The following is an 11,229-nucleotide window of genomic DNA, read 5'->3' as shown; positions in this document are numbered from 1 at the left end:
CAACAACAATCAATTACAGGCAGAAGACGGACTTAAAAACTTTCTATGGTGATATTTCTGGCTATTCCTTTCTCTCCTCCTCAAGTGTCTATTTTATAATGGTATGTCAGGGAAACCAAGATTCAAAAGACAGCCAAGCATCTTAACATTATTTTCCCCTTTTCCCCATTCCGACCATGTCTCAATCCCTGTATCCCAGAGCCCTGTTGTTCCGAGGTTGTGCATACATCATTATTTACCTCTGTCCCACTTCAGCTTCACATTCATCCTATCATATTTCATATGATTACAATCCTCTCCATGCACCATCAAACAACTAAAGGATACACCCCACAGGCCCACCTCCCTGGCTGTCAACAAATAGCCCCTCTCCCTCTCTGAGTCCTGTGTCTACAGCCTTCAGTATTGATTGCACTTCAATGTAAAGAAAACAAAAATCCTCACCACTGGACCAATAAATAACATCATGATAAATGTAGAAAAGATTGAAGTTGTCACAGACTTCAGTTTGCAGAGATCCACAATCATTGCTCATGGAAACCATACCAAGAAATCAAATGACATACTGCATTAAACAAAGATGTCACTTTGAGAACTAGGGTGCCCCTGACCCAAGCCATGGAATTTTCAGTTGCCTCATGGGCATGTAAAAGCTGGACAATGAATAAGGAAGACTGGAGAAGAATTGATGCCTTTGAATTGTGGTGTTGGCAAAGATTATTGAAATGGTTGCCATGGACTGCCAGAATAACAAACCAATCTGTCTTGGAAGAAGTATGGCCAGAATGCCCATTGGAACTGAGAATGGGGAGTCTTCAGACATGCTGTCATGAGAGACTGGCCCCTGGAGGGTCCGTGAAAAAGAGGAAGACTCTCCATGAGAGAGAGTGACATGGTGGCTATAACAATGGGCTGAAACCTAACAGTGGTTGTGTGGATGGTGCAGGGCTGTGTGGTGTCTCGTTCTGTTGTGCATTGTGTCAGTATGAGTTGGAATCAACTCAACGGCACCTAACAACAACCACAACTCTTTTGTGCAGGATTCTGTGCCCTTCCACTGACACCATGTCGAGAGGAGCATCACGGGGGCTCAAATCATGTTCCTTTTTAATGCTCTTTGAGTTTGGCGAACAATGAGAGTCTGGAGGGGCAAGATTGGGACTTTAGAGTGAATGGGGTCAAGTTTCTGAATAAAATTCCCATAGGACAACCCTTGCTACCCTTGAAGAATGAGCAGGCTCATTCGCATGAAGGAAAACATGCGTTGGTACAACTTTATGGCTTTTTCTCCAGCCAATGCAGTTTTCAGTTTTCTGAAACTTCTTTGTAATAAGCCCCCATGAGTGTCCTGTATCCTTTGAGAAAATCTAGCTATATGACTTGTGGGAATATCCGAAAAACACTCACGCTAACCATCTGAGCAGTCCTGTCTGCCTGGAATTGAACGGGCCCAGCATATCCCCTCGGAAGTTTCTCTTTTGACCTTTTTTGTGAGGGTGTGGAGTCCTGAAGGGACCTGTCTGCAGCCATCACTGATCACAGAGACAGGTTCAAACTCGGTCTTTGGGGAATAAGCCCACGCATCTGTGAACTAAAACCTTAACAACATTCCCTTGTGACTGACCCTCAGATGTGTGTGTGTGTGTGTGTGTGTGTCTGAGCACACATCTGCAGTGTCTTGGTGCTATTTCTGCTGTTTCAATGGGCTCCTTTCCTGATGCTGGACTTGTTTCTGCTCTGGGAAAGCGGATTAGAGCAGTCTTGGGTTTATGACCCTGAGCACCTAGCCTGTTATTTACTTCCTTCTTTCATCACCTGTCCCAGGCTGTTCAGGAGATGCTTCCCGCCCCTGGCTTTCCAGGTCACCTGAGGCCACAGCAGGGGCCATAAACCTTCTGTGCAGAGCCTACTCATTGCTCCGCTGTCTGCACCCATAAAGAGTGTCTGGGTGGTAACAGACACCTTGGGTCTCTAGGAGATGAGGCCCAGGAATCCTGGCTGCTCACTCGTGCTGCCCTCTGCTGTGGGCATCCATGCCTCTACTAGGACACGGACCACGAGCGTGACCTGCCCACCGGCACGGCAGCTTCCAGACGGCAGGCTGTCTGCGGTGTGCAGGAGATCAGGCAGTGATGAACTTGGTGCTCTAGAAAAAAGCCTCCAGGCTTCTTGTGGGAAACGGGTTTGCTCCGCGGCTTAGCTGTCACTCATCACCGGGAGATGCTACCGTTAGGTGCCATCGAGTCCGCTGTGCCAAGCAGTGCCTGGTCCTGTGTCCCTGTCACATTGGTCCTGTGCTTGAACCCATTGTTGCTATCACTGTGTCAGTCCGTCACGTGGAACGTTTTCCTCTTTTGTGCTGACCCTCCACTTGACTAAGCATCATCATGTCCATCTCCAAAGTATGTGAGACCATTCTCACCAGCCTTGCTCCTAAGGAGCATTCTGGCCATACTTCCTCCGAGATAGATTAGTCCTTCTTCTGACAGTCTATGGCATATTCAGTATTCTTTGCCAATACCATCATTCAAAGGTACCAATTCTTCTCCAGCCCTCCTTGTTCATTGCCCAGCTGTTGCATGTTTTTGAGGCAACCGAAATTGCCGTGGGTCTGGGTCACGTTCACCCTCCTGGTCAAAGTGGCATCTTTGCTCTTGAACACTTTAAAGAGGTCTTTTGCAACTCATTTGCCCAATGCAATAAATGCATCATTTGATTTCTTAACTGCTGCTTCCATGGGCATTGATTATGGGTTCAAGTAAAGTGAAATCTGAAATGACAGCTTCAGTCTTTTTTCTGTTTGTCAGGACATTACTTTTTGGATCCGTTGTGAAAATGTTTGTTTTCTTTATGTGAGGGGTAAACCATACTGAAGCCTTTAATCTTCCTAAGTAAGTGCTCAAGCCCGCTTCACTGTCAGTGAACGTTAATGAGTTCTCCTCCAGTCATGGTGCTGTGTCTTTCTCCGTATATAGTCCAGCTTCTCAGATTATTTGCTCTGTGTACGGATTGGGTAAATATGGTGGAAGGATACCACGCTCACACACACCTTTCCTAGTTTTAAACCATTCAGTATCCCCTTATTCTGTCTGAAAAACCACCTCGTGGTTCATGTACAGGTTTTGTATGAGCACAATTACACATTCTGAAATTCCCATTCTTCACAATGTTATTCATAAATTGTATGATCCACACTCTCAAATGCCTTTTCATAGTTGACAAAATGGAAATAAGCTTTTCTCTGGTATTCTCTGCTTTTGGCCAAAATACATCTGATATAAGCCATGAAACCCTTCACTCCACATCCTCTTCTTCTAAATCCAACTTAAATCTTTCTGCCAATACCTGTCGATGCACTGCTGAAACCATTTTTTAATCACCTTCACTATAATTTTTCTTGTAACATTACGTTAATGGTACTGTTCGATAATTTCCACATTCCATTGGAGTGGACATTTGTATGGATCCTTTCCAGTGGGTCACCCAAGTAGCCGTCTTCCAAATTTCTTGGCCTTGACAAGTCAGTGTTTCCAGTGTCACATTCGTTTGTTGAAATGCCTTCATTGTACCCCATCCCTTCCTGGGGCCTTGTCTTTCATCAGTCTCTTCAGTGCCGCGTGGACTTTTCCCTTCAATACCAATGGCTCTTGTTCACATGTTACCTCCTTAAAAGGTTGACTGTTGACCCATTCTTTTTGGCATGATGAGTCTGTGTAGACCTTCCCTCTTCTTTTAATGCTTCCTGCATCATTCAATTTTTTGCCCGTTGTTGTTGTTGTTATTAAGTGTTGTTGAGTCGGTTCTGACCCTTAGCAACCTTGTACAGGATTCTCGAGGAGCAGGTGGTGACCTTGAACCACCAACTTTGCAGTTCAGACAACTTTGCCGTCCAGCGCATTAACCCACAGCGCTACACCAGGACTCCGCCCATAGACTCCTTCAGTATTTCAACTCAGAACTTAAATTTCTTCTTCAGTTCTTTCAGCTTGACAAATGTGAACTGAATTATTTCCTTTGGTTTTCTGACTCCAATTCTTTGCACATTTCATTATAATATTTCACTTTATCTACTCGAATTGCCCTTCAAAATCTTCTGTTCAACTGTTTAATATCATTTCTTCTGTTTGCTTTAGCGACTCTACATTGAAGAGCAAGTTTCAGAGTCTCTTCTGACATCCACTTTGGTCTGTCTTTCTTTTTAATGACCTTTGCTTTTTTCTTGCATGAGGTCTTTGATACCATCACACAACTCCACTGTTTTTCCATCACTCGTGTCTAATGCATCAAATCTGTTCTTGAGATGGGCTGTAGATTCAGGTGGGATATGCTCAAGGTCATATTTTGGCTTTTGTGGACTTGTTTTCATTTTCTTCAGCTTCATTCTGAACTTGCATATGAGCACTTGATGGTCTGTTCCAAAGTCTGCCTCTGTCCTTGTTCTGGCTGCTGATATCGTGCTTGTCCATTATCTTTTCCCACTGATTGTTCCGTTTGATTCCTGTGTATCCTATTATGTGAGGCCCATGTGTATAGTTGCCGTTTATGTTGTTGAGAAAATGTATTGCAATGAAGAAGTCATTGGTCTTGCCAAATTCTGCCCTGTGAGCTGCAGCATCATTTGTACCACCAAGGCTGTTGGTCCTTCCTTCCTCTTTGTTTCCAACTTTTTCATTCCATTCACCACTAACTCCCACTACATTCTGATGTATTGATAACTTGATCAATTTCAGTTTATAGATGTTGGTAAAATTCTTCCATTTCTGCATTTTTTATGCTAATGGTTGAATGTGAGCTCTAGGCAGAGAACAGTGTGGCTCCCAGCCCAGGAACTGTCTCCAGGTGGTCCTGAGGGCACAGGGAGACAAGCCAGGAATTCCCTCTAGTGGGAATGCTGCTCCTTGGAGAGAGAGATGCAGATTCTCAGGGAGCCTGGGGAGAGAGGCCCATGGAGGAGGGGAGAGGTGAGGAGAAAGACCCATGGAGGAGGGGAGAGGCGAGGAGAGAGACCCATGGAGAATGACCCAGGTGTCTTAAATGGGGCTGTGGTCGAAAAGTGTGAGAGACTTGCCCCAAATCAGGCCAATGACATCATTTGGGCAAAGACAGGACCAGTCCCTCTGAGGCGAGTAGTGACTACAGTGCCAAGTCTGCTGTAAGTCAGGCGGGTTCTGAGGAGCGCTGTGGTGGGTTCGTGTCTGAGTCAGGTGCCCACACATGCAGCCAGCACAGGGTGCCAAGGCCACAATGGGTTTGGTTGCAGTGAGGTTGCGCGTTTCCCCATTTACTCCTGACCACATCTTCCAGAAGCTCTTGTTCCTCGCCCCTCGTTTTGTGGTAGCCTTCCTGGTGTTTGACAGTTGTCTTCGTTGTCGGGTGCATGTGTGCCAGAGATACCACAGCAGGTTGCTCTGACAAACATGCCTTTACTCTCTCACCACTTGGGAGACTAGAAGTCCAGATTCAGAGGTCCGGCTCTGGGGAAAGGTCCTGGTCTGCTCTCAGCATTCTGGGGAGGTCTCCATGCGTCTTGGCATCAGTCTTCCCCTGGATCTAGGAGCTGCACGGTGCAGGGAACCTGGGTGTGAAGGACGCCCTCAACTGGTCCTCTCTCTTGGGGGTAGCAGTCCTCCAGCTCTCTGCTCAAGGCTCTCCTGTCATCTCTTATAAGAGTGAAGGGGATGTAGATCCCTTCCCCTTACATGGAATCAGGGCTGCCCTAGGATTAAGGCCATTCCATCCCATATCATGGGGGAGGGGATCATAACATAAACAACACGTTGTTGTTACGTGCCCTTGAGTCAGTTCTTTCTCAGTGACCCTGGATAGGGTTTTCCAGGAGCGGCTGTTGAGTTTGAACCACCAAACTTGTGGTTAGCAGTCCAGTGCTGACGCTACAGCGCCACACCACGTCATTCAAACCACTGAACTTCCTGGTCCAGCCAAATTGGCACATATCTGGGGGCAACACAGTTCAATCCATGGCAACAAGCGTTTGTATCTAAGCGATGTCTGTGTGCCATAAATATCGCAAAGACAGTTTTACTTTTTCTTTTTCACGTCAGTTTGGTTTATACCGTTATTGCTCTTCAAGACTTGTAAACATTTTCTGTCATCATTGGTATTATTTTTCAAGTTGAGGGCACACCAGTCACAGGCTGCTCTGCACGCCCAGCCACTGTGACATTTGTGGTTACCGGTGTGAGCGCCACCCCAAGCTGAAAGTCGTCTCTGTTTCCTTCCGGTTTCAGTCCTCATCCATCCATCTCCTCGCTTCTCTGGAGACTAACTTCCTCACGCTCTCCCTCACACTTTTTATCACAATCAGTGGTTGATCCAGGTCGTTTGGCTTGTCTGTAGTTTCATGATCGCTACTGTGAAGTACTATGCATATCCCACAGTTTGTCCAGCGGAGTGACAGCTGGGATGTGTCCACTTGGGTTCGGGAGTCCGGCTGCTCTGCAGGTCTCTCTGGGGTGAACGCCCAGGGGTGGGATTGTTGGTCTCGAGGCAGATGTGTGTCCAGGAAGCCTTGCCACACACCACACATTTGTGCCATTCTCAAGACTTTCCCAGGTCATTCCAAGATGTCAAGAAATACGGTGTGAGTTTTCTTCCGGCACCTCAATAGTTTGTATCTTCGTTTTTCACATGCCTTCTGGGCTCTGAGTGGCCCTCCTTTCCTTTGAGGTGCAGTAGGTCAGCATAGATTCCTCGGAAATGCTGTGCAGGGGAGACCAGACCCAGAGATGGAGAGGCCTCTGTCCCGCTGGTCGCCCTTGTGCGTCTGTTCTGACTTAGCGTCTGAAGAGCCCAGGTCCTGACCCTCTGTGTCTCCTTCCCTTCGCAGCAGCAGCAGGAGATGTTGGCCCTGAAGCACCAGCAGGAGCTGCTGGAACACCAGCGGAAGCTGGAGCGGCACCGCCAGGAGCAGGAGCTGGAGAAGCAGCACCGCGAGCAGAAACTTCAGCAACTCAAGAACAAGGAGAAGGGCAAAGAGAGTGAGCGAGGGGCGGGAACCCGAGAGTGAGCGAGGGGCGGGGACAGGAGAGTGACGGACAGGGAACAGGAGAGTGAGCGAGGGGCGGAGACAAGAGAGTGATGGACAGGGAACAGGAGAGTGAGCGAGGGGCGGAGACAAGAGAGTGAGGGACTGGGAATAAGAGAGTGAGGGAGGGACGGGGCGGGGCGAGTGAGCGAGGGGCGGGGACAGGAGAGTGAGGGACAGGGAACAGGAGAGTGATCGAGGGACAGGGCAGGGCGAGTGAGCGAGGGGCGGGGACAGGAGAGTGACAGACGGGGAACCCGAGAGTGAGCGAGGGGCGGAGACAGGAGAGTGAGGGACAGGGAACAGGAGAGTGAGGGACTGGGAATAGGAGAGTGAGGGCGGGGCGGGGCGAGTGAGCTAGGGGCGGTGACAGGAGAGTGAGCGAGGGGCGGAGACAGAAGAGTGAGGGACAGGGAACAGGAGAGTGAGTGAGGGGCGGGGCGAGTGAGAGAGGGCCGGGGACGGGAGAGTGTGAGAGAGGGCCGGGGACGGGAGAGTGAGGGAGGGACAGAGACAGGAGAGTGACAGACGGGGAACAGGAGAGTGAATAAGGGATGAGTGACACGGGGGACTGGATGGGTGGGCCCTGGGCGTCACAGGGAGGGTGAGTATGGGGACATCGTGGTCAGGCACAGCCCTTGTAAGAGCAGCTGTTGCTTCCAGAAGAGAGTGGACGGACCCTCTCCAGTGGGGATCTCCATGTCCCTCCATGAAGGTTAAGGCCAGAGGTGAAGGGCACTTCAGGCATCCCCTTCCTTGCAGGCCATGGGGGGTGGACATCAACATCAAAGCAAGGTGTGGTCAGGGTGAAGTCTGGTTTGATTTAAGCAGTTAAAAGAACACTTAGAAGTGTCTCTAATGTCTGGATTTTAGTATTAATGTTTATTTGGATTTCAAACTACTGCACGCCCTGAATCCTACCAGCTGCGTGCTATGTGGCAAAGTCCTGTTGCCTGCGAGCATTTAGCAGGTGTCTCCACCTGCCTGGCATTATCGTGAAGACACCCCGGCAGCCAAGGAGGACACGTAGCTAGCTGCATGCATTGTGAACTTGCGAACAGTTTTCACTTTATATAGAGGGGTTTTTGTTTTTTTTCCTTTGTATAGTTATGATTGTGAGGACAGTACAGGACTGAACCGTGGTTCATTTTGCTGCATGTACGGACCAACTCAATACCACCTAATGACAGCAGCATAAAAGAATATTTACAAAATATAACTAAGATCGGTGGTTCAAACTCACCAACTGCTCCTCAGAAATCCTGTATAGAGTCGCTATGAGTCAGGACCAACTCCAAGGTATTTATCAACAATCTAAGTTATAAACCAAAACCACTGCCAACTCGTAGCAACCCTGTATCGGGTTTCTGAGACTGTAAATCTTAAATCTGTACGAGAACTGAAAGCCTCATCTTTCTCCCATAGAGCGGCTTGTGGGTTTGAACTGCCGATCTGCAGTTAGCAGTCCAATGCTTATCCTATAGCACCACAGCAAGGTTCCTCATCCAAGGTATTTGTTGTTGTTGCTGTTAAATGTTGTTAGGTGCTGTTGGGTCAGTTCCAACTCTAGCACCTTTATATAGGGTTTCCATGGAGTGGCTGGTGGGTTTGAACCACCAACCTTGCGATGAACAGTCCAGTGCTGATGCTACATCACCACACCTAGACTCCCATTAGTCACTGTTGTTGTTAAGTGCTGATGGGCAGGTTCTGACTCACAGTGACCCTGTATAGGGCGTCCAAGTAGTGGCTGATAGATTTGAACTGCCGACCCTGTGGGTTCACCGTCCAATGCTTATGCTATAATGCCAAACCAGGACTCCATATCTCTCTGTCTATTTCTTTGTTTGTGTGTGTGTTGTTCTTGTTGTCGTTGTTAAGTGCCATTGAGTCGGTTCCGACCCATAGCGACCCTGTACAGGGTTTCCGAGGCTGTAAATCTTTATGGGAGCAGAAAGCCTCAGCCTTCTCCCGCGGAGCAGCTGGTAGTTTCAAACTGCTGTCCTTAAGGTTCACAGCCCGATTCGTAGCCACTACGCTACCGGAGCGTTGTTATTAAGAGCTGTCAATTAAGTCCCGACTCGTAGTGACCCTGTATAGGGCGTCCAAGGAACAGAGTTTGGGTTTGAATGGTTGTATGTATGGTTCAAATTGACATTTCTGTCTAGTATTTAGCCTACGACATCACACCAGGGCTAATATATGCTGTTGTTGTTGTTGTTAAGTGCCGTCGAGTCTGTTCCGACCCATAGCGATTCTGTATAGGGTTTCCAGGAGCTGTTGGTAAGCTTAACCTTGCTGTTCAAACCGATTTTGCTCCTTTTATATATTTGAGTACTGGTGTAGCGCTGTGGGCAAAGTCGGTTTCCGATTCATAGTGTCTCTCCAACGTCAGGGAGCCACAGTTTTGCGGTAATCGGCCGTCAGTTTTCCTGACAGGTTTTCTTTCACCTTTGTATCCCAGGCAGCGTACTGCCTCTTACCTGTACTTTGACTCTGTGATAGCTTTTGCAGCTTGCTTTTGTACCTCAGCTTTTGATTCTGATATTCCTCCATGGATGGATGGACTGTGATGTAGTTTCACTCTTACTCAACGGCAGCAATAGCTTTCCTTAAGGAGTCCTGGTAGCATGGAGGATTACGAGCTAGGTTGTTAACTGCAAGGTCAGCAGTTCAAATCTACCAGTCGCTCCACAGGAGAGAAACGAGGTTTTCTGCTCCTGAAAAGGTTTACAGCCTCTGAAACCCTATACAGGGTCACTATGAGTCGGAACCAACCGTTGGCTCACAACAACCAACACCCAACAATAGCATTCCTTATTGAATATCCCATAGTTTATTAATTTCACCAACTGCTGCTTCCTATCTGGAAGCTTCTGCTAATTGGTGTGTGCCACAACCAGCAAACAGCAAAGTTTCAAATTGTTATTAGGAGCCATGATGACGCTCTGGAGTAAGCAATAGACTGCCAACCACCAGGTCAGCAATTCTGAGGGATAGATGAGGCTGCCCACCTGCTCATCCCAGAAACCCTGAACAGGGTTGGACTCATTCTAGGGCAGTGGTTTGGCCGGGCTCTACATTAGTTCTACATCATTTACTGAGCTGATACTGTTTTAAGGCAAACACAGGACTTTTAGACCAGTTTCTCAGTCAGAAGCAATGTCCACAGTGCATGGTAAGCTGGGTCCATCTCTCTCAAGTGCCGGAATGTTCTCCGCTGCTTTCCAGCCCCGTGGTTTCTCCTCTGTGAACTGGTTGTGTTTTATCCTTCCTCATAAACGGTTCAGTCTGCTAGTTTGGCACGCAGCGCCCAGCCCAGCAGCCCTCGGAGTGTGGTCTCGCAGTGGGAGCGCCGGGCCAGCAGCCCCCGCAGTGGACGCCTCTTGGGGCTCTGTGTAAGCAGAGCTCCAGGTCCCCACCGTGAAGGACAGAGCATTGGGGTGGGGGTGGGGTGCAGATACCTCTAAGTGTTTCTGTTTTAAACATTCAGAAACATTTTCAAGGCATCTGCTATTTGGTTTCTTGTGTTGTTTTGTTTTGCTGAGTTTCTTGTTGAATATTTAGCATAAAGTTTTGTTACATTTGTAAACATTTATGCTACTTTTCATTTTAAATACTGCTGCCATTTTCTCTGAGGTGGATCTGGGGGAGGGGAGGGCGTTTGTTAGAATCTTCAATAGTTGGCATCTCCTTCAGCCTGAACATGCCATCTCCAATCGACTGGGGTTTTTTGTTGTTGTTGCTAGGGAAAGGAGCCCAGTGGCACAGCAGGTTAAGCACTGGACTGATTACCCTCAAGGTGGACAGTTCAAACCTTATGGAGCAGTTTTACAGTGCCATAAAAGAATCTATGCATTTGAGTTGTGGTGTTGGAGACTACACCAGGCACCGTGGGCTCCCAGAAGAACAACCAAGTCTCTGTTGGAAGAGCTGCAACCAGAATGCTCCTTGGAGGTCAGAGTGGCCAGACCAGTCTCTCATACTTTGGGCATATTGTCAGGAGGGACTGGTCCCTGGAGAAGGACATCACACTTGGTAAAGTAAAGGGTCAGTGAAAAAGAGGGAGATTCCCAATGAGATGGCTTGGCACGGTGGCAGCAGGAATAGACTCAAACCTAACAACAGTTCTGAGACTGGTACAGGACTGGGTGGTGTTTTGTTCTGTAGTGCACAGGGTCACC

The 11,229-nt window shown here is 48.1% G+C and overlaps 1 protein-coding gene across 1 annotated transcript in view; it reads left to right on the top strand.

Annotated features, from left to right (window-relative positions):
- HDAC4 (histone deacetylase 4) overlaps window positions 1-11,229 on the top strand; it is a 66,657-nt gene that overhangs the window by 5,021 nt on the left and 50,407 nt on the right. Inside the window, exon 2 of the mRNA XM_006866790.1 lies at window positions 6,857-6,998. Within this exon, the coding sequence (XP_006866852.1) occupies window positions 6,857-6,998 (142 nt within the window). The remainder of the gene's footprint in view (window positions 1-6,856; window positions 6,999-11,229) is intronic.

This window comes from Chrysochloris asiatica, unplaced genomic scaffold (assembly GCF_000296735.1).
Source record: "Chrysochloris asiatica unplaced genomic scaffold, ChrAsi1.0 scaffold00096, whole genome shotgun sequence".
Taxonomy (NCBI): domain Eukaryota; kingdom Metazoa; phylum Chordata; class Mammalia; order Afrosoricida; family Chrysochloridae; genus Chrysochloris; species Chrysochloris asiatica.
The sequence above is the reverse complement of the archived record's forward strand: the minus strand, read 5'-3'. Positions and strand labels throughout refer to the sequence as shown.